Genomic DNA, 24,103 nt, shown 5'->3' on the forward strand with positions numbered 1-24,103 from the left:
GAGTTGATTTCTAAAGCACCATTAATACGCCAATTAAAGATAGTTTTGTACGTGTGTTTTGTTAATGATGGCGTATGACATGAAAAGTGAAATACAGACATGATCCATTGCAGTTCTTTCTGAATTTGCCTTGTGAGAACATCAGTGATTCAGAAAAAGTAATGTCCATTTCACATGTTGTTTAGATAATATTGAATGATGAATGGATTTTTACATTAATATTGTATTGATATTTTTGTTATCCCATGTTTTTGCTAAACACAAAGCTAGGAATATTAATTTGAGTTTGCTCTGTCTTTCTTGCTTTGGTTTCCATGTAATAACTGCACCAGATATTGTTTGATTTTGATAAGATTTTTGGAGCAGGTTCAATTTATATCTCGCTACGATATGACTGAAATATTGCCGATGTGGCATTAAGCCATAATCATTCATTCATTCATTCAGTTTATGTCTCCTCAGATCAAGTTTGAAAACCAGGTTGCTCCACAAAAAAGTTTTGCATATTTAGCATAAGAAGTAAATTCCCTGAATTTGCCTGTTGTGTATGTAATCTTGATGATCATTTTATGTCTCTTCAGATCAAGTTTGAAAACCAGGTTGCTCCACACAAAAGTTTTGCAAATTTAGCATAAGAAGTAAATTCCCTGAATTTGCCTGTTATCTATGAAATCTTGACCTTGGCCATCCTGAGTGTTAACCTTCTACTTGCAGGCCCAGATATGGAGTGTGTTCACAGCCATGCTGAAGAAGAGTCAAAGGAACCTGCAGGCCTGTGCGGAGGTGGGACTTGTGGCCCATGTGCTCAATATACTCGAGGCATCGGATGATCTAGTCGCAGGTAAACACATGTGGAAAAAGTCGATTGACAATTCGGGTGTCTCTGATTCCACAAAAGACACAACATACATACTCCTTACAGCGCATGCGTAACTCTCTACCTTTCGCTTTACATCCCTGCCACCAAAAGCAATTTTGTACAGAAATTTTGAACAACGCGGAGGTCACTGGGGTCGCAGTGATTAGGCAGGAAGTGATGTCAGAAAACACAAACAATCCGTGTCAACCTTTGTCTCTAATAATAATAATAAAAATAATATGCATTCATTTTCTTTATGTAAAATGTGTACAGCACGAACACCTGAAACATTTTTATTGATGAATGCTGATTAAATAGTTCCACAGGACGACTCACGTGATGAGGCTAATCTGAAACAAGCCTACGTGCGTCTCACAGGCTCCAAAGGTCAATCTTGTCTATTGGTGGCAGTGATGCAAAGGAAAAGGTAGAGAGCAACGCATGCGCTGTAAGGAGTATGCACAACATATTGTAAATGATATAACACATGTACAAATGAAGCTAAAAGATCTTGAAGTTCCAAAAGTTCAAATGAAGTTCTAAAAGTAGCTTTGCTCTTGGACCTTTGTGGCAGTAGGTGGTCAAGAGCACTCTCTTGTGTGTTCTTACATGAAGTTTACTTCAGACCACTTGCCTAGTAAATTATGTCAAGCGTGATGTGGGACAGTTGGCTGATAACTTCCCAAGGGTTGGTGGTTTACTCTGGGCTCTCCAATGTTCTCTACTCTGAAAAAATGGCCATCTTATAAGTATGGCTCTACACACCAATCAAGTAAATAGAAGTTAACTAGTAGATTGATTTTTGTCAGCATGTGGAATAGCTGTCTATTAAAATGTACTCTCAGTCTCATATATATATATATATATATATATATATATATATATATATATATAACAAGTGCATATTCATCGTGTGTATATCTGTTATTGTCCTGAATTCCAGACCTGTTGATCGACTTACTGAGTGTACTGGCCAGTTACAGTATCACAGTGAAGGAGCTGAAGACACTGGTCAGCTGTCTGAAAGCCAAGGGAGGCATGTGGGTGAGTTGTGGAGCAGGTAGACTGATGTTCTCAGTGGTCAGTGGGCAGGTTTCTAAAAGCCTAAAGGGGGGCCTCCGTGGCTCAGTTGGTTAGCGCGCTAGCACAGCGTAATGACCCAGGAGTCTCTCACCAATGCAGTCGCTGTAAGTTCAAGTCCAGCTCATGCTGGCTTCCTCTCCGGCCGTACGTGGTAAGGTCTGCCAGTGACCTGCGGATGGTCGTGGGTTCCCCCCGGGCAGGTTTCTAAAAGCCTAATGGGTCACAAAGGTTTTAACACACTTTCCATGTGGTTACAAACCAATGAAGATATGTACATGAGAGTATTGATAGATGATGAATGCACATTGGAAACGCGTGAAAACCAGCAGCTTGTAGGTTTGTGGATGGACAGACTGCGGAACCTACAGAATTATATGTTTTGTAATCTTTTCACATGTTTGCATGGTGTTTATTCAAGAATATCCTTGTAAAATGTTTTTGCATTGTAAGCATTGCTTTTATGGAAATTCTGGTCTAACCTTTGAAGAGTTATGTCCCTTCTCCTAAATTATCTAAGCCTGTGTAGATTTGCAGAACTTAAAATCACAGCCATGCACTGAAATTCATTGTGGTTGTGGGTCATGTGCGTGTTTTCACTTTTCAGTTATACCTGTATCTCTGTGTTTCAGCCTCGCCATTCTGTGAAGCTGTTGTCAGTCCTTCGCCACATGCCCCAGCGCCATGGTCCCGATGAGTTCTTCAGCTTTCCGGGGAAACAAGGCTCAGTATGTACACAATTCTACAACGGTACAAACACACTAACACCTTCCACACACCTTTTTGTTTAAAGGAAAGAAGTTAAGTTTACATTGACAGCATTCATTCATGGATATTACGATCAGATAATGTCCCGAGCAGTTTTATAACTGGATGACGGAGGTTGCCTCCCCTGTCTGGGTACAAAATATGAATGAAGGACTAGGAGTTGGAACTTATTGGAACGTACGATCAGTGCCGTAACAAAATACCATTTTCGTGGACAGTTGTAGCAAATAGTGCTGGTGTCCCTAAACAGAAACTTCATAAGTTACACAAGCTATTGTCAGAATCCAAGTATATCCGTACTCCCATGCATGTACATAAAATCAATAAGTCACATCACTGGTGTTTATCTTGTACAAATTTTTTTATACTTGATAGTTATATGTTATTGCTTATATGGGAAGTTTTTTTACTGACCCTAATGAAGGACAGATCGTAGTGTTCTAGAAAACATTATTTACATTTCTGTACTTCATTTGCTTGGGTCAAGTTTTCATGCAGTAATTGTTGTAAATAGTACAAGATATTGCCTTGATTTATTTCATTGGTGTTTTTATGCCATTAATTTTACGTATAGAAAGGTGACCATGGCCATTAGCAGGTCACCGGCAGAGCTTTCCATGTACGGCCAAAGAGGAAACCAACTTGAATTAGAATGTTTTCCTAAATTCTTTGAGTGTTTGCATCTTGTGTGTTAAATTAAAATGATCTTTGATGGTTCATATTTGTAGGCGATTGCCTTGCCTCCAATCAAAACATGGCCGTATCAAAATGGATGGACATTCTCTTGCTGGTTACGTCTGGACCCAGTTACAGGTGTAAACATTGAGAGAGAGAAACCATTCCTGTACAGGTGAGTCACAAGTGTGAACTTGGAGAGAGAAGCAATTTCTATACAGGCATGTTCTTCAAAGTATTAGAAAGCGAAAGTACATGTAATTATAAAAAAGACTATTCATTGTACTAAATAACCCTTTTAGCAGTAAGCACAATTGCTACAGATAGTGTACCTGTATTTAAACTGAGGCACTGGCACAGTCACCTTGAAAAATAACTCTAGGTCATTGAAAAAAAAAATTGGATGCTTCTGCATAACTAGATGCATATGTGACATTTCTTGCTATAAAAAAGCTGGCAGGCAGTCAGTTTGTGTGAAAGTCAACTATAACTGTAATAATAAAGTACAACAGAAGAAGTCATAACAGGACTGTCAGGCGCTTAACTCTAAAATTAAAAGAATTAAAAGAAATGAGTGAAACTAGTTCTCCTCATGTGTAATTTTTCGTACATGGCGATGTTTTCTGTCCTGTTTGTAGTTTCCGAACAAGTAAAGGAATTGGCTACTCGGCCCACTTCTTGGGGAATTCCCTTGTCATCACCTCCATGAAGGTTAAGGGTAAAGGATTCCAGCACTGTGTTAAATATGACTTCAAACCCAGAAAGGTGAGTGATCAGTCTTGTTTGAATTGTGACGTTTGTGACATAGGGACTCTAGCCTGTGCTTTTGTCATTAGATGAAAGGAAAATTCTGATAGGTCTATTAGAAGATAGTCAGTTTGTTCTATCTTGTCACAGTTTCCCTTGTCATTTAAATAGCAGCACAGCTAGGTCCAGTTTCATGAAACTTTCTAAGTCCAGTGAATTGTGTGAGCAAATAGTCTTTATCCGTCAAAGCCTAACATGGGACATTTCTCAAATATACTTCTTTCAAACATAACAGAAGTATAGTAGTATACTATTGCTTAAGACAAAAAACTGAAAGAGTTTTGTGAAAACCATGCTCTGAAGCCTTTTTCTTTGAAGACAAGATTGAACTGGCATGATGGACATATTTCACTAGCTGCTTTCTCCTCCTGTTTCACTTTGTTGAAAATTTAACAATTCAAAGCTGTGTACTCCAAGAAATGTGCTTATCCTATATGTGTATTGAATGCCTTAGTAGTAGACAAAATTATTCATTGTGCTTAATCTTTACTAAATTCATGACAAATATGCCTGAAATCGTGGAAAATAGTGACTTTGTGATTTGTCATGAGCCAAAAATTAACTTCCTGAAAGAAGAACTCTACCACATTTATAATGATCATAATCCCAGAGCAAATATTAACACTGGAATTTAACATTAAGCCTGTCTTTCTCTTTCTTTTCTTTTCAGTGGTATTTGCTGACCATTGTACATGTGTATAATCGCTGGAGTAGATCAGAACTACGATGTTATGTGGATGGCCAGATTGTCTCTCAAACAGACATGTCCTGGCTGGTCAGTGCTAGTGAGGTCAGTGTTTCATGTATTGTACCGTTTTGTGGATGGTCAGAGTTTTTCAAAGTTCATCTGGATGAAAAAAAAATTCATCCAGATGAAAAAAAAATTTCATCCGGATGAAAAAAAAATTTTTTTTCTACAAATTAGTGGTTTAAGGCAAAGATTTTGACACTTTTTACCATCAGGTGTTGTAAGTTCATTATGTTACAGTCTTGTTATTTACATTAGAGTTTCTTCTAGAAAACTGTTCAACAGATGACGAGATTGCTCTTGAAGTTAAAATCTCTGTCACATAATGGATGAATTACTAGTTGCTTGCCAAAGGCCGAAGTATTTATTCATTCCAATTTTCTCCAACCATAAAGCTGACAATGAACATATAACTGAAATATTGTTAAGTGTGTATCATTGGCCACCAGTCAATCAATCGTGGTTGAGGAAAGTCAGTTTCGTGACTGACGTTGTCTTGTCTATTTTCCAGCCATACGACAAGTGTTTCATTGGCTCAGGTACAGAGGCTGATGAAGACTGTATGTTCTGTGGTCAGATGTCCACTATCTACCTATTCAGCGAGGCCTTGTCTGCTGCCCAGGTGGCTGCAATCTACACCCTAGGACCAGGCTACAAGGTAAACACTGAACCAAATGGATGTAATGGCATTGAACTGTGATTTTCAATAAAGGTAATGGCATTGAACTGTGATTTTCAATAAAGGTAATGGCATTGAACTGTGATTTTCAATAAAGTGTGCCGTTAGTCAGGTAATACCTCCATGTGCAGAATTTCTTACAAAGGACTCCTGAATCACATATTTATTTCTGAATGTGAACATATAAAAGTTAAAAAAATCCCTCTTCACAGTGTTTTTCTTGGGTGTTGGGTAAAAATAGTTTTAAACTACGTCAACTTAAGTCTTCTTATGACTCCAATTCTCAGTCCTGAAATAAAGTAGCCTGCTGCCATGGTTTTTAGTGACGTCAATGGTTCTAGTTGTCTAAACAACTCTGTCGGGGGAAGAGCCTGAATGGGCGCAGTAAGCTGGCCTTGAGTAAATTGCCCAATGGTTTCATTTCCAAAAATTTCCAACTATTTGTTTCAACTGTTCCCCATAGAAAAGTTCTATGGCTCTGATTGCCTTTGTTTGCTGCATAACCCTTACCACAGTTTTAGGGTTACCGTTCATGAAGTTTTGCTCAGGAGTTTATTCACATCTTCAACATGTTCTGTTTTGTTTAACTCTTTTTTTTTCAGAACCAGTTCCGGTTTCACAATGAGAGCTTGACCCATATCGGAGACGGCCACAAAAGGGTAAGGCTCTTACTTTTTAGTCTTGTACAGTTTATATTCAGGTCTTGTACAGTTTATATTCAGGTCTTGTACAGTTTATATTCAGGTTATTCATAGTATGAACTAAGAAAGGTTGAATGGTGTTACAAGTGTTAGCATTGAACTATTGCCTTGTTTCTAAGATCCTTATGAGCTTGGCTGGCACTGTTACGGACATTTGGTTATGTTATAAAGTTCACAAGTAGCCATACTTCTGCACCCCATACGGGTGAAAATATTCTGCAATATAAGTGCAGCATTTACCAACCACCAGACAGTAAATCAGTCAGTTCTAGTCCATGTGAAGAAAAAATTAAGCTATTTTAAAATATTTTATGAGTTCATTTTCTGGGTTTTGGATGCATCATAAAGGAGATGCATCATCCCCACCCTCCAAAAAAACCCCCAAAAACAAAACAAAGAAATAATATATCATTCTGTCATTCATCAAGGTGTAACATATGATACACCTTTTTTCCTGAACATTTATGATGTATACATTATGACATTTGTCTTGTGTTGTAGATACTGTTTGACGGGAAGCTGACCTCTACGATTGTGTTCATGTACAACCCCATTGCCTGTGATCGGCAGTTGTGTTTGGAATCCTCACCCAAAGGCAACATGTCCCACTTTGTGCACACCCCTCATGCTATGATGGCTGGGGTAAGCCAATACTATTCGTTAATTAATAATATGTGTATTTATGAATGAACTCACGGTGAAAATATGCACGTCATTGAATACCTGTAATAGTGAGATAGTCATATTTAAAGCCTGAACTGAATTTATCTGTACATTCTGTTGTAAGAACAACACATTCGACGCTGCAGTGAGAATACAAAGCTGTATAGAAAATTGAGAAATGCTCATTTGTTTATTATTCTATCTGTTCATGTATAGAATTGTTCATACATGTAATATTATATTGTGAATTGCTCTGTTTTAGGATGTGAAAGCTGTGATTACTCATTCCATCCATAGTACACTCCATTCTTTAGGTGGAGTCCAGGTAAGGTCTTCTCCAAGCATGTAAACAAGCATATAACCTTCAAGTATATAAACTCCAAGCATACGTTTGTATAGACTCTATGCATATAAACTCCAAGCACATAACCTTCAAGCATATAAACTCCAAGCATATAACCTTCAAGCATATGATCTCCAAGCATATAAACTTCAAGCATATAAACTCCAAGCATATAACCTTCAAGCATATAACCTTCAAGCATATGAACTCCAAGCATATAACCTTCAAGCGTTTAAATTCCAAACATATAACCTTCAAACATATAGACTCCAAGTATATAATCTTCAAGCATATAAACTCCAAACATATAACCTTCAAGCATATAAACTCCAAGCATATACCCTTCAAGCAAATAAACTCCAAGCATATACCCTTCAAGCATATAACCTTCAAGCAAATAAACTCCAAGCATATAACCTTCAAGCATATGAACTTCAAGCATATAAATTCCAAGCATATGAACTGCAAGTGTTCATCTAAACTCCAGCCCAGGCTCAACTGATTTACAAGTGATATGCCTCAAATTTTTTTCCAGATTGTAGCGCCATATTTTTGGGAAAAGTCAATATGTGAAAGCATAATGGTGAAACATTATCATTGCCTGTCGTCTGTGTTTGCTGATTGGCTGATTGAAACAGTCTAACCTCTATCTCATTATGAATTCTTCTTTTGGGGAACAAATCTGCCTGCCATATTATAAGAGGTGCACTTTAAATAAAGTTGCTACATGAGAAGGTCTGTCAGCAACCTGTGGACTTTCATGGGTTTCCTCCAGGGTCTTTCCGGTTTCCTACTATAATGATGTCAGCCGGCGTATAAGTGAAATATAAAGTTAGTAAACCACTAATAGCCGACACGGAGCTGGAAGAAGTGGATGGATACAGTTTGATATTGGATGGTAATTGTGAAGCCAAAGTCAGTATAAAACTTGAACCATGAGCTTTTATTGAATATTATTCAAGCATTTTATTACATGATTACCAAGTCTCTGAGTGCAGATATAATACAGAATTTGAAGGGTTTTCTTTTTTGTAACATGTGAAAGTATTTACAGATGTATACAACAATAGCATGGTGAAATGTTTAAGAATAGAAATGAAAAAATCGGCACACATGATAGTTATATGGACTGTTGTTTATATTTTGTCTGAGACAGTCATGGCAGCTCTAAGATCCTTTAGTAGTTGTCTGCAAACGTCTGCATGAGTTCTTTGACTTATCTGCCGCAAGGACTGAGAAAATATTACTTTCGACATGGTGTGCGCTCCATGAGTGACAGGTGTGAGGCTTTGTTGTCATTTGAATAAATTTACCATCACTGCTAAAATCTCGTCCTGTTTGTGTTTCAGATTACGTTCCCATTGTTTGGTCAGTTGGATTTGCCAGTGGACAAAGGTCCAGATAGTAAAAGTGTTGTGGACATCACAATCTGGTAAAGCATCTATACACATTCGTGTAGATGAAGCTTCTGCATGAATTCTTCATGCATCTATTTAACACATATATCTGTATATCCTTCTCCTTTGAAAGACATATTTACATGATCCTATATGCTTGAAAAACATAAAAAAAATCATAAAAACATCAAGATCAGAAAAGGTAAAAAGGTAGATTTTCCTTTTTTTATTTTTATTCAATTTTTACATTTTTTAGTGATGCCCCCCCCCCCCTCCCACACACACACACACACTAAATGAAATGGTGTTGCCTTAGTGATAGAAGAGTCCATTCTTGGAACTCCTATTCCAGGTGTTGCATGTTCCTGTACTTTGTGGTATCCATGTGTATGTCAAAGTTTATCTTTGATTCCCTCCCTGTGGTGTGTTTCAGCGCTGATCTCATGTGTCTGCTGTGTGAGCTGTTGGAGAGCTCTGAGGCAATCCAGCAACAGATGTTACAGACACGGGGATTCCTCGTCATCAGTTACTTCTTGGAGAAGGTGAGTGCAGGTGGAAAATGTCCAAGCATCAAGGTTGACACGTGATGTTGTACATCTTACCTGTGTTATTGATATAAGGATTCCATACCAAATATAACCAAACTTTTTGCTGGATATATAGAATGTACATGTACAGTTATAAAGAGCATCATGAAAAGATTTTGACATTTTTCTTACAACCGACTATTAGATTGTGATAAAATGTATATCAAAATGTCTGAATTTTATATGTTTTATTTCCAAAACATCCTTTTTGTTTTTAGTCAGATGATCTTACAAAAAAAAAAAGAAAATGTTACTGCACTAGGACACCAAACCCAGTTTTCCTCACAGTCCACTCCATTGCACGCTAGTACATTAAATGGTCTCCTGTAAAACATTGGATATTGCATTTCTCTCCCACAGCAAGTGAGAAGGTCTTCAGCAACCTGCGGATGGTCATGGGTTTCCCCTGGGTTGGGCCTGTTTCCTCCCACCATAATACTGGTAGCCTTTGTATAAGTGAAATATTTTTGAGTACACGGATCAATAAATTAAATACTGCCTTTGTAGTTAGCAAGATACACAGGTTTCCATGGTTTTTTATTTTTCCTGGTGTAACTGACCTTACTTTCACCAGTGTTTGAGTGAAGTTTCTCTTCAGTATACCTTAAAACACAGACAGAATCTTATATCAAATTCTTGTTGGGCAGGCTTCCAAGGACCACATCACTCCGGCTGTGTTAGAGGCCTTCCTGGATCTGACTCAACACTTGGTGGGGCTCGCGAGTGGTGGACCACTCCTCAAGAACCTCTTTGACCATATTCTGTTCAACCCAGGGCTCTGGATACATTCCTCCATGGAGGTAGGAAGTGATATTACGTCACCATGAGCATGCCACTAGCTCACCACCAGCAGGCCTTTATCATACATCAACTATTCAACTGATAATGAGTTAGCGGAAATAAAGGCTCCACGCACTTTGAGATAAAGTCTTCTTTTTAAGATGCTCAGCTTTAATGGCCAAGACATGATTTTTTTGAGTTTCCTTCTCTGACTTCTTTTTCACGTGTCCTTGGTGACAATGAGAGGTAGACATTGCTTGTACTTAGTCTAACATTCTGAGTAGGTATCTCCAGCCAGTACAGGAAAGTTTGATAATTAACTAGCCAAAGCTCACAGATTTACCTGTGGGACTCCTCTTTCCTCCTCCAATAAAACTGGCAAATTCTCGAGTATGATGTTAAGCAAAGTTTAATGAATAGAGGTTATTGAATAGTCAAGGTTAAATACCATACATGTTTTTCGAGTGAGAGCTGGAAATAATAACCCATGTGAAATTTCCACCTCTCGCTCGAAAAATATTTATGGTATTCAACCTTCACTCTGCAATATTCTATTTGATACTCATATTTTGACCATATCACGATTTTCTGTGTCAGAACAAGTTAAGTCTTGTGTTTGGGTATAGAACGCTTCAGGGTAAATAACTATAAATAATAAATCAGAACACTGTTGCAACAGATCTGTATTAACTGGTCGTGTTTATTACATTTATCAGGTGCAGACCAAACTGTACTGTTACCTGGCCACGGAATTCATCAATGACGCTCACATCTACAGCAACATTCGGCGAGTTAGTGCTGTCCTGCAGACCATGCACACACTCAAGTATTACTACTGGGTGGTTAACCCTCAGAACCGCAGTGGCATCAGCGCTAAAGGTGCAGGTAAGTGTGGGTAGATAATGGTGACAGAGAGTTAGTGCTTGTCCTGCAGACCATGCACACACTCAAGTATTACTACTGGGTGGTTAACCCTCAGTACCGCAGTGGTATCAGCGCTAAAGAGGCAGGTGAGTGTGGGTAGAGTTAGTGCTAATGTCCAGGCATTAGCCAGGGGTGAATAATGAACTGGCTCTCAGACGCCATGGGCTTAAATGAGTTATAGTCTGTTTCTTTTAGAGAGTGGCCTACATTCATCTCTTTGTAAAATCAGTCATACTCGCTACCAAAATTGCCTTCTGTCAGTGATACGTAACAACCCAAGCTCTAGACATTGACATGTTGAACGTTCATAGTATTACAAGGAAAATGGAGAATACTTTTTCTCTGAGATATAGCAAACTGAATCTTTGCTGACAAGATGAAGACTGTGTACTTGGACTTAATGATCACATGTAGAAGTTTATATGCATTTACTGTTTAGATTATTATAAGGGGTAAAAATAAGCAATATGTCCGTTGGCTCATTGCAAGTTTGTGCTTGTTTTTTTTTTTTTTCAAGCTAAAATGAGCTAATACTAGACTTTTCATGGCACTGGGATTTAAGGTAAGAATTTAACACATTGTAGAGTATGTTTTGCTAAATGGTAATGTTGACCAAAAGTATCGTGTGGTTGTTTTTGCAGATGGCCCTCGGCCAGATCGTGATGAGATCATCAAGCTGAGATCCTTCATGCTGATGTATGTGAAGGAGCTGATCCTGAAGGGACAGGGGATCCTTGAGGATGAGCTACAGAGTATCCTCAACTACCTGACCACGCTACATGAGGTGAGGATCAACCACAGGGCAACCAATAAATCTGACTCCAGGCTGGCAAAAAGCTGATCTGGAAAATTGTTAGCCATGCATTAAATTATTGATTATAAATAAAATAAAAAAAAAACAAAGAAAAAGGTGATGTGTAAGATAAACAAATGTGGGTCTATTGGCAATTCGAGGAGAAAAATATTCTTTGTTTTTTGAATGGAAATTCCTCATGGACACAGTGATGTAAAGAGAAAGGTGGAGAGTGACTCTACTTTTCTCTCTTGCATCCATGATGGATTGAGGACTTCGGTGGTTACTGCTTCCACATCATAGTTGGGAGACAAACCGAAGACAAACTGTACTTGTTGCTGCCTCGATTGGCACTCCGCACTGAGAGGCTAGAACAAGCAAACAGGACTGGTTGGCCCGGTGTCAGTATAATGTGAGTGGATGGGGTGTTTTTGATGGGGTTATCTGCGGCATAATACTTCACTGCGCTTTGGCGGCATGGACTCGCCCTGCTACAAGGAGACACAGTATATGTACTCACACCTAATAACCACTAGTCATTCATTCATTTATGGATTGGTGGATTGGCAAGAATTTCGCTTAGTAATATGTTAGAGCTTACTAGAATTGTTACATTATAATTAGGTTTTGTGACAGAGATTTCATAATATTTAATCACATTACCTTTAAAGACCTCAATTCTTCTTATTGTCGTATAATTTTCTTATAAATTATAAGTAATCGGTGATATTACTTCAGAAAATTTTATCAGAATTTCTCCCCATCGTCATAGTATTTTGAATGTATTATGCCACTTAATCGTTATCCCTGGTTAATTATGTGTACTTGATTGCTGATAATTCTCACATCTGTCATAGCTGTAATGACGGTAATTGTCTCAATTTTCCTCCACCCAGGATGACAACCTGATGGATGTGTTGGAATTGACAGTCTCGCTAATGGCTGAACATCCCTCTTCTATGGTTCCGGCATTTGACAAGAAATTAGGAGTCCGGTGAGTGTATAGATATTGATCTGAGGCAAAAGAAAAAATGAAAAAAAAAAAACAAACAAACAAACAAACAAAAAACAACAATCAACTAAAGATCATTCTCAAATAATGATTGCTCAATACAATTATTGTTTGGTTTTTGCAAAATTATAATACAGCTTTATCAGTTATTACAAATATTACAAATAACAATGAAGATATTTTTTGTACAAACTCCTCACAATTTATGTGCAGTGTTTCATTCGTGATTACCTTTATATCTTCTGAGTGGGAAGGTCTTCCAGCAGCCTGCGGATGGTCATGGGTTTGCTGGTCGCTGTCGTATAAGTAAATATTCTTGAGATATGGCGTAAAACACCAATCAAATAAAATAAATAAAATTCTGTCCTCAGCAAGAGGGACCATCTTGCGTTGTGCATATTGATATGCTATTGTACATAATTTTTTCTTGTATGCATTATCAGTAAGCATGACAATAATCAAATGGAATTTTGAGTAAATACATTCATCTACAAAAGGTTTACAAATTTTTATGTAGCAATGTAAGGGTCTTCTTCCTTACCCAGGTTAATTCACAGGGTGTTTTTCTTGTTTTCAGGACAGTTTTCAAGCTGCTGGCATCACCTAATGAACGGCTGAGATTACAAGCTCTTAAACTCCTAGGCTTTTTCCTGATGAGGAGCACTCACAAGTAAGTCAGATCTGTGAGGTTCTTGAGGAGTACTCACAAGTAAGTGAGATCAGTGAGCTGCTGAGTTATTGGGGAGCCCTCACAAATAAGTCAGATCAGTGAGTCACTGGGGTTTTTGAGGATTGCTCACAAGTTAATCAGATCAGTGAGTCACTGTTGTTATTGAGGAGCACTCACAAATAAGTCAGATCAGTGAGTCAATGTGGTTATTGAGGAACACTCATAAATAAGTCAGATCAGTGAGTCACTGGCATTATTGAGGAGCACTCACAAATAAGTCAGATCAGTGAGTCACGGTGGTTATTGAGGAGCACTCACAAGTAAGTCAGATCAGTGAGTCACTGTGGTTATTGAGGAGCACTCACAAATAAGTCAGATCAGTGAGTCACGGTGGTTATTGAGGAGCACTCACAAGTAAGTCAGATCAGTGAGTCACTGTGGTTATTGAGGAGCACTCACAAATAAGTCAGATCAGTGAGTCACTGTGGTTATTGAGGAGTACTCACAAGTAAGTGAGATCAGTGAGTCGTTGGAGTTATTGAGGAATATTCACAAGTAGTCAGATCAATGAGTTACTGGATTTATTGAAAGAGTACTCACAAGTAAATCAGATCAGGAAATCACTGGGGCTATTGAGTAGTACTCACAAGTAATTCAGATCATTAAATCAGTGGAGGTATTGAGGAGCACTTATAATTTGATTTATTTGATTGTTTTTTTTTACGCCGAACTCAAAAATATTTCACTGATACAACTACAGAGTAGCACTCACAAGTAAGTCTGATCAGTAAGTCACTTGGGATGTTGGGGAGCACTAACAAATTAGTTAGATCAGTAAGCCACTGAGGATGTTGGGCAGGACACACAAGTTAGATCAGTAAGTCACTGGGGATATTGGAGAGCACTCAAGTTAGTCAGATCAGTAAGTCACCTAGGATGTTGGGCAGGACTCACAAACTAGTCAGATCAGTAAGTCTCTGGGGAAATTGGAGAGCACTCACAAATAAGACAGATGAATGAGTCACTGGGGATGTTGGGGAGCACTTACAAGCTAGTCAGATCAGTTAGTCACTGGGGATATTCGAGAGCACTGACAAGTTAGTCAGATCAGTAAGTCAAAGGGGATGTTGGAAAGCACTCACAAGTAAGTCAGATCATTGAGTTATGATCAGTGTCATAAAAACTATTACAGAGAAGTTTCAGTAAATACCGTAAGATCGTCATTTTGTAGTCATTAAGGTACGGAAACCTCCTACGTCTCGTAGAGCTCTTGAGATGTGTGAGAAGATTGATTATTCATATCAGAACTTCCTGTAATCACTAACAGTCAATTACATGTACCTTAATTCGTCAACATTTTCAACCATTTGTACAGATTTATGAAGTTAGCATCTTTAATGATACAAAGAAATCATTTTTAGCGTCATTTTCATAATAATTGTATGCATAAATTCCACTGAAAGCAGTGGTTTAGTGGTTGAAAAGGTTGAAGGTTTACAGTGTATCATTGTGTATTTAGCTGTGTGAAGTGTTCCCAAGCTGTGATATACACCTGTGTTCTTACAGACGCAAGCACGAGTCCATGGCTCCCCACAACAGCTTCAGTCTGATCGCAGAGAGGTTAATGCTCAATGTGTCTGCCATCTCCATGGCAACTTACAATGGACTTTTCCAGGTAAGAGAGCTTCAGTACATTTACATACATTTTATAATTCATAATTCCTATGACATGTGAAGACACCTAGACATTCTGTATGAGTAAGGTGTGCAACGCCTGGCTGTGAGACCTTGGACTGGGAAATTATGCAATCTTTCGCTCTTGTTTCTCTTTCAAGGTCAGTTACCTTCTGTGTTTGATAACCTTGAATATGTGACACTCAAAGTGGATGAAAGGATCGGAAATGTACATAAAGATCAAATTGTCCAGTGCTTTTAGAGTATTTAAAGTGATTATTGCCGCAGTTGCAAAAAATCTCAAATATAGTAATGTATGTTCGCACGTTGGCTTTTTGCTTATCCAAATGTGTTTGTGTTTTGTACAACTTGTCTGATTTTTTTTCTCTGTCTTGATTATTTCAGATTTTGACAGAAAGACTTACCATTGAAATCCTAAAGGGAAAGCATCCAGAACCAGAGTCTTTCTTCAAGTTTGAAAATCCAGGTCAGCTTTTGTAATAAATCTGTATTTTCATTTCATTCATGAACATGTTTGGTATGGCAAAGATGGTTTAGAATGTCTGTCTTTTGAAGTGGTGGCCCGGAACAGAAATTCAATTCTTGGCCTTGTCATGCCTAAAACTTTTAACTGGGTAAAGTTTGATTCTTTTATTCACCAGTTTCTTTTGTCCATGTCACATGACAAATATGAACCTTCATGTAATAAGACATGGTGTCATTGGCAAGATATGAAATATATAATAAATAAAAATTAGATAATCTGATCTGCTTACAGGATTAAAGCTCAATGATCTTAATCTCTCCCGGGGTAAATAGAATTTAGGAGCGATATACATGTATTAGACTGTTGGTAACCTACAGGTGAACAAGCATATATACTCACACACACTTAAAAAAGTTTGTATATAAAGAGTTCAGATATAAATACATTATATATAAATAACAAGATTGACAAGGGAATAAGGGAAACATAAGGGTTTTTTTTTTTTCTTTTTTTCGCTCATTAATGTTGTACAGCGTGGACAAGCCAAAACAAATTGTCCCATTGCTAGTATATTGTATCTGGGTTCTGAACAATACTGTGGCGGCAAGGATCATTGAATTAGTGAACATAATGAACTGGCTAGACAAAACAGTGGATACATTTGTGGAGTAGTGCATTGTCTAGGGGATTTCAGATTGCATGAATGTCTGTGTCACTAGGTCAGTTTTAATAACATAATCCATTAATTTTTGATGGTTATTTCCAGGCATTCTGAAAGTGGTGGCAGTGTTAATACGTCAGTCTCAGCCCAGTCCTGAAGTCACTGAAGTGAAGAAAGTGTTCCTATCTGACCTCACCATTCTGTGCAATAATAACAGAGAAAATAGAAGGTAAGTCTTGTACACTTGATTCATAGTCTCATTATCTTCTCTCCTAAAAGTTTAACAACCTTTTGTAACAACAAGGGACAAAAGGTGTGGGTTCAAATCCAGCTCTGGACAGGGGATCTTTAGGCTACATTTCCCCCTTGTCTTACAGCTCATAAAGGAATAAAGAAAATAAACAGTTGATGGTGCTTTTTGGGCCGTTTGTGCAGTTTTACATTCATTGAAGACCATTTAACTTCTACTTGACATGCTAGTTGGTGATTTACTCCGTACAGAGACTTCCATGAAATAAAACCTGTCAAAATCTTCTCCATGTTAGGGCTGCTAATCATTTTCTTGTAGTTTTTCTCTAATTGTAGTAATTCAATAATTGTAGTGAAAATTTCTTAACAGGACTGTCTTGCAAATGTCCGTCTGGCAAGAGTGGCTGTTCTCTTTGGCGTACATCTACCCACGTAACCATGAAGAACAGAAGATCACTGACATGGTTATGGCCTTATTTAGAATGCTGCTGCACCATGCCATCAAGTATGAATTTGGAGGTTGGAGAGTTTGGATCGATACCTTGGCTATTCTACATTCCAAGGTCAGTGGTCACATTGTCCTCAGATCAGTTCTGAATTGGTACCAAAACCATGTTATCAATACTTTTCTCTTAAATAGTTGTTCTGGAGTATTTTGACTTGTTGTCAGGTGCATTACAGGATTGGGATAATTAAAGTTTTTTCAAGTTAAACACTGAATATGTTTTAAAGTGAAATGCATTTTTAAAAGTTTGTCAGTAACTTGTTAAGGTTTGATGGTTTACCCTGGGAACCCTGTTTCTTTCACCATAAACCAGACTTGAGTATGATGACCAATCGAATAAATAAGTAAATGAATAGATGCACTGCAGTACATTTATTTTGAAGCCCCTTGAACATTTTGGCATAGGTGGCTTATGAGGATTTCCGGATTCACATGTCCAAGATGTACAATCAGTATGAACGACAGCGTGTGGATCACATCAGCGACCCAGAAGAACGGAGGCAGCACCCCGTCAGTACGATCTCGGGGGTAGGGGATCATGAGGAGAACAGACCCATTCCCCGCAGCTCTGTCACCATCAGAGAACTCCCTGAGGAATCCGAGGATAACACGGAGAAGGAGGTGGAACCAGGGGTTGGTGTGACCAGCCAAGGGGCCGAGTCACAGGAGGGTGCGGCCAGAGAAGAGACAGAGCAGGCTAGAGAAGAGGACATAAAGCAAAACATTAACCCTGATGTGGTCGCATTCATGAATGAAGTGGTCGAGGAAGTTGTCCAAAGAGTTGATGCTAAAATAGCGGAGAAAGGATCAACAGAAAACCCTTGTCCTGAAGACAAGACAGAGGGAACTGAAAGTGAGGTAACGAAAAACAAAAGCAAAGAAGAGGCAGAAAGTGGGGCAGAGGGTGGAGAAGAAGGCAAGTTAAACATCCCGCTGACCCGTAGCCCCAGCCAGAAGAACCAGGAAGGGCGACACATCTTCAGCCCTGGTCCGCGGGCCCCTCCCTTCAGGATCCCGGAGTTCAGATGGTCATACCTTCACCAGAAACTTCTCTCAGATCTGCTCTTTGCCATAGAAACTGACATCCAGGTGTGGAAAAGGTGAGTCAGACCTAGTCAGGTCTGTGTTATACCTCACTAGGTACAGTACTCCATGTCTTTGCCATAGAGACTGACATCCAGGTGTGGAAAAGGTGAGTCAGACCTAGTCAAGTCTGTGTTATACCTCACTAGGTAAAGTAATTCATGTAAGATCGCATCAATGAAATGAACTCAAGAAAAATGCCCTTGGTCAAACCCTTCAGGTCCTATGGCATTGTTGATCTAGAATGATCAGCAAGTGTAGCTACATGTGTATATGGTTGTAATACGTACATAGTTTTTGTAAGGGCATTTAAGGTGTATGTGTTAAAAATTACTAATTTAGTAGTAAGTGAAATAAATTTATACATGTATGAACTTGTATTTGTGGATTAAGTTTAAATTGTTGTTTTGCGAGCAGAGTAAATCTTTTTCAGTGTCAGAGGAGGTTAAAAATAAGACTTGAAAATCACCTAATTTGTAGAAAATATGAACTCTCCCAGCAAGTTTTCCTTTTTAAGATATATTTATATAATCAGAAAGCTTTGCGAAATAGGAAATTAAAAGAAAACCTCAAGATTGGACAGACTAACAAGGTGGATTTTCAGTTCTATTTTTATTCCATTTTTTGACTCCTTAGTGTCGGCTCACCTGAAAATCACAAAGTAAAATTGTTGTCGTTTATACTGTGTTTAGTCATAGCACGAAGACCGTGATAGACTTTGTGAACGCCGGGGAGAACCATGTGTATGTGGTGAATGTAACTCACATGATATCCCAGCTGGCTGATAACCTCATCACATCCTGTGGGGGACTCCTGCCTTTGCTCGCTGCTGCAACTTCACCTTCGGTAAGCTGTCCATGTATTCAGACAAAATGCCATAGCATAGCATATTTTGTAATGTGGTCTTATGCCAAGATGTATTTATTTCCATCTTTCTGCTTTATACTCACACTGCTTTCTGATATTAACATGTCTTTTAGTGTATTTTGTAATGTGGTCTTATGCCAAGAGTGAGTTCAAGTCCAGCTCATGCTGGCTTCCTCTCTGGCCGTACGTGGGAAGGTCTGACAGCAACCTGCGGATGGTCGTGGGTTTCCCCCGGGCTCTGCCCGGTTTCCTCCCACCATAATGCTGGCCGCCGTCGTAGAAGTGAAATATTCTTGAGTACGGCGTAAAACACCAATCAATCAATCAATCAATCTTATGCCAAGATGTTTTTATTTCCATCTTTCTACTTGATATTCACACTGCTTCCTGATATTAACATGTGTTTACCCCAATAAAAATGAATTTTGTATATACGACTTAAAGCCTTTTTTTTTATTCAATCAAAATACTTTTGTTATGGAACCTATATTTTTTAAACATTTTTTATTCAGCCTTAATGTCACACATTCTGCAGAATCCTCATGTACTCTTGCATGTCATAAATAAACCAATAAATTAAATAAATTAAAGCAGCCCGAAGTTTATATAAAGTGTGTTACGGAACATTTCGTGTATTTGTGTATGTTTCCTCTCCAGGGATATGTGGAGATTCTGTTACAGAACATTTCATGTATTTCTGTATGTTTCTTCTCCAGGGAGATGTGGAGATTCTGTTACGGAACATTATGTGTATTTGTGTATGTTTTTTCTCCAGGGAGATGTGGAGATTCTGTTACGGAACATTTCGTGTATTTGTGTATGTTTATTCTCCAGGGATATGTGGAGATTCTGTTACGGAACATTTTGTGTATTTGTGTATGTTTTTTCTCCAGGGAGATGTGGAGATTCTGTTACGGAACATTTCGTGTATTTGTGTATGTTTCTTCTCCAGGGAGATGTGGAGATTCTGTTATGGAACATTTTGTGTATTTCTGTATGTTTCTTCTTCAGGGAGATGTGGAGATTCCGTTATGGAACATTTCGTGTATTTGTGTATGTTTCCTCTCTAGGGAGATGTAGAGGTTCTGTTATGGAACATTTCGTGCATTCTGTTACGGAACATTTTGTGTATTTCTGTATATTTCTTCTCCTGGGAGATGTGGAGATTCCGTTATGGAACATTTCGTGTATTTCTGTATGTTTCCTCTCCAGGGAGATGTGGAGATTCTGTTACGGAACATTTCGTGTATTTCTGTATGTTTCTTCTCCAGGGAGATGTGGAGATTCTGGAACCCACCCAGGGACTGAGTCTAGAGCAGGCCGTCTCTATCCTCCAGCGGATCATGAACATGACCGACATCCTTGTCTTTGCTAGCTCCACCAACTTCGCGGAGCTTGAACAAGAGAAAAACATGCCACCAGGGGGCATTCTCAGGCAGTGCCTTCGTTTAGGTGAGATACATGTAGTCTGACCAGTGTGCTCCAGCTGTGTTTGCATGTACATGTACATGTAACTTTAAAAGTCAGGAGAAAAAAAACTCTCTAATGAATCTATGACATTGATAAATCAGTTAGAATCAAGCAAAATGTTGCACCTGAAAAATGCTTAACTTTAAATGAATTACAGTAGCCTTGTGTATGTGAACAATTTCTTGACTGGATGTCAACATCAATGAAATAGATGAAAAAAAAAAAATGGAATATTTATATATATATAGATAAATGTTTCCTTCAGGTGTACATGGCCTTACGATGTTACACTGCTTAATTTAGTATGAATATTCAAAATGAAGTGACTTAACTTGTAGCCTGGACGTTCAGTTACATATATTACGTGACTTGCTTGTAAGCTTAGGCCTGATTGACCCTTGACATGTTTGGATTTTATAGTTTGTACCCTACATGTATGAGTAACAGGTGATGTTATTTTTTCTGCCATTGTATGTTATTTTGTAACATGTGTTGTAACTATGTTTTTTCCTTGCACAGTTTGTACGTCAGCTGTGAGGAACTGTCTGGAGTGCCGGCACAGGTACAACTGTTCAGGGGAGAACTCACCTGTCCCGCCCAGCGGACGTAAAACCTCTCAGGTGTCAGATAGCAGTGAGGATCCAATCCAGGCCCTCATTAATGGCACTCAGCCCTCGTCAAAGGTAGGACAGGCACAGGTACGATGTTTTCTTTGTGTTCTTAGGAGTTATGTTAATAGGGCCCCTCTGAATTACCTCCCTTGAAGTTGCTGTGGATCGATGGTATATCTGAAAATGGCTAATGGTGAATTTAAAAGTTAAAAGCCCCCGTGTCATGTCAATAGTGGAGAAGGATAGTTATTATGAAATCTGAGACTTAATATACACAAAACCTTTCAAAAAACGGTTTCAGCGACATTCAAGCTGTGTTTTAAAGAAAACTGCGCAAATGATATTAAATTTGTCAGCTGATTTGGAAAGATCAAGATATACACTATACATTTTCTTTCGCCTCATATAGGAAATTACACAAACCAAGTAACTTCCATAATGAATACAAAAGACAGCTAGGGAGAACTCTCTTTGTGGGGTATATTCTACTTTGACTGAGAAAACGTCAACTGATTCAGGGTCTCTTGAGCTCTCCATTCTCGATGGCTAATACTATACCCTGCATGCTTTACCAGACAAGCTCACACTTCTTCTTGTTTAATACATCAAAAATTAAGCTGAGTTACTTCATAACCACTGTAGTGTGACAAGGGAGGCAATTCAGTGGAGGCCTATTAGCTGATAACCTGAATCTACTGGCCAACCCCTGAGCTTCGCGACCCAAAAATGCAAGGTGTAGTACTCCAGTCTTTCAGAGTTCATGCTTGCAGTTGGTTGTTGTGCATTAATACTGAGAGAGTGACATTTTAATTAGGCTATCTGCAGTAGGGAGCAATATTGATAGATCTTCTTAGTGTCATTACATGTTCAATGATTTGGAAACTGTCTTCGTCAGGTTTAAAAGTGAAATAATTTAATTTAAGTGGGTCCATTTCTTTGAAATTGGCTACAGCAAACAAGAAATAAAGCGAAACTTATGAGTTACTGTTATTTTTCAGAAATAAAATGATTTAATAAATTCAGTAAATTTTGTCAGAATTTTCTGATTTATTTTCATTTTGTGAGGGTGGATGGATTTTACTGATGTAAATGTTGTTTGTGTTAAGGGCTTGTGGCTTGTTTGGCTTAAGGGTTTGTGAAGTGAAACTTTTTGTTGTTCATATTCCACAAACTTTTCTGCATTTTAACATAGACTTTATTTAGGCATAAGTTGAGAGTGTTATTCGATCTACAGTTAAAGTAATAATTATTCTAAAACTATATTATATATAAATTATAGCTTGGAATCTCTAATGCTTACTAACCCAGCCAATACTCTATTTATCTCCTTGATCAAATCATATGCAGTGAACCTCTAATATTATATATATATATATATATATATATATATATATATATATATATATAAAAATATAAATTTTTTAAAATAAATATATAAAAAGTTGAGGAATTTGTTGTTTTTTCCTTCTGATTTAATAGTTCTCTGTTGTTTTAGATGTTAGTGAAATTGACAAAAAAATTGTAAATTGAAAAAAAAAACCAAAAAAAAAAAAAACCCCATAAAATATGAAGCCTCTTGATAGTTCTTGTTTGTTGTTTCTACTACCTTGATTCCTCTTTTGTCAGTTTGCATGTACCTGTGTATAAGTAGGCAAGTCATCTGATACTTGACATAAAACTATGGTGACAGTGTTGGCTCTAACATGGCTTGACACTAACTAGATTACCGGTATGTCCAGAGTAGAGTGGTATGAACAAGTTAAAATATATGAGGTTTGTTGCAGTCAAATAACGAGTAAAAAAATGACGGTATTTGATGGCGGTAATGACAATTAACTGTGGTGACAGTGTTGGCTCTAACATGGCTTGACACGAACTATATTACCGGTATGTCCAGAGTAGAGAGGTATGAACAGTTAAAAATATATGAGGTTTGTTGCAGTCAGATAAGGAGTAAAAAAATGACAGTATTTTGATGGGGGTAATGACAGTTAAAGCATTTTATGTTACAGTCTGTGTTATCTATCTGGGCAGATTTCATATTCCAGTGTTAATAGCTTGTGGGTTGTATTGTGTGGCTTGCTGTGATAGATGTACATGTGTGGAATGGCTAACTGATTATGGTGTCTGTGAGAAAATATTTCCATTACAGTGACTTTATAAGTGTTTTATTAGATTATTATAAGTGTTTTTAATAGATGTTCTAGGGTAGAGCCTCACATTTGTTCAGTGGCTTGTCAACTAAAAGAAGATCGTTTAAGATCAGTACTCGCTAAAACTCTATAGAGATAGGGTTCTTGTTTATGCAAGAAAAAAACATGTTGATATTCCAGGCATGAATTCGAAATTGGATTGCAAACTAAAAATTAAGTCCTAAAAAAAAATGGGAGTGTACTTATACATGGAAGTTGCAAAATGTTCGAATTCTCTGAAATTGGCTACAGGCAAGGGTGAACTACTTCAGGCGTTTTTAATAGTTTTCTGTAGTGTTTAAACATTGTTAGATAAAGTTAAAAGATATGTTGTAATAGTTGTATAAGTTTCTTAATCAAAATGTACTACTGTATGTATTATTTTGCGACTAATACTAAATTAGGCCATAAAATCTTCGCCCTTCAAACTACATGTAACTTTGCCGAAAACCAATGATGATGCTTATTGATTGAGTTTACAAGTACAGGTTTGAGAACTTTTTTCTTTGGCGTTGCAGAATATAGTAGAAAACCTGGGAGGACAGAATTCGCCGATAAAAGACGTGGAGAAGCTGTTACAGGACATGGACATCAACAGACTGAGGGCAGTCGTGTATAGAGATGTGGTAAGTGTGCGTTAGTGTTAATCTGTGTAGGTGTCTTTCAATTTTAAAATATTTTGGTTCGGGGGAATTATTTATTGTACTTGAAAAAAAATATTACCTAGTCAACTTAGACATGTGAGGCAGAAACAAAAAAATATCCCCCAAAATACAAAATCATTCAGTCAGAACCCAGCAAACGGGGTAAAGGAAAGA

The 24,103-nt window shown here is 37.9% G+C and overlaps 1 protein-coding gene across 2 annotated transcripts in view; it reads left to right on the top strand.

The window, feature by feature from the left end:
- The window catches only part of LOC135474026 (neurobeachin-like), a 142,102-nt gene that overhangs the window by 36,597 nt on the left and 81,402 nt on the right, over positions 1–24,103 (top strand). Inside the window, exons 3-28 of one of the 2 annotated variants that reach the window (XM_064754008.1) lie at positions 715–841; positions 1,803–1,903; positions 2,572–2,667; positions 3,436–3,557; positions 4,021–4,147; positions 4,860–4,979; positions 5,449–5,595; positions 6,219–6,275; positions 6,819–6,959; positions 7,243–7,305; positions 8,673–8,755; positions 9,154–9,262; positions 9,955–10,107; positions 10,804–10,972; positions 11,653–11,795; positions 12,701–12,798; positions 13,394–13,486; positions 15,053–15,161; positions 15,566–15,647; positions 16,414–16,537; positions 16,928–17,120; positions 17,468–18,162; positions 18,838–18,991; positions 20,284–20,464; positions 21,002–21,180; positions 23,804–23,911. In XM_064754008.1, coding sequence (XP_064610078.1) covers positions 715–841; positions 1,803–1,903; positions 2,572–2,667; positions 3,436–3,557; positions 4,021–4,147; positions 4,860–4,979; positions 5,449–5,595; positions 6,219–6,275; positions 6,819–6,959; positions 7,243–7,305; positions 8,673–8,755; positions 9,154–9,262; positions 9,955–10,107; positions 10,804–10,972; positions 11,653–11,795; positions 12,701–12,798; positions 13,394–13,486; positions 15,053–15,161; positions 15,566–15,647; positions 16,414–16,537; positions 16,928–17,120; positions 17,468–18,162; positions 18,838–18,991; positions 20,284–20,464; positions 21,002–21,180; positions 23,804–23,911 — 3,774 coding nt within the window. The remainder of the gene's footprint in view (positions 1–714; positions 842–1,802; positions 1,904–2,571; positions 2,668–3,435; positions 3,558–4,020; positions 4,148–4,859; positions 4,980–5,448; positions 5,596–6,218; positions 6,276–6,818; positions 6,960–7,242; positions 7,306–8,672; positions 8,756–9,153; positions 9,263–9,954; positions 10,108–10,803; positions 10,973–11,652; positions 11,796–12,700; positions 12,799–13,393; positions 13,487–15,052; positions 15,162–15,565; positions 15,648–16,413; positions 16,538–16,927; positions 17,121–17,467; positions 18,163–18,837; positions 18,992–20,283; positions 20,465–21,001; positions 21,181–23,803; positions 23,912–24,103) is intronic. The other variant, XM_064754009.1, reaches the window with a different exon arrangement.

Source organism: Liolophura sinensis, chromosome 8 (genome assembly GCF_032854445.1).
Source record: "Liolophura sinensis isolate JHLJ2023 chromosome 8, CUHK_Ljap_v2, whole genome shotgun sequence".
NCBI lineage: Eukaryota > Metazoa > Mollusca > Polyplacophora > Chitonida > Chitonidae > Liolophura > Liolophura sinensis.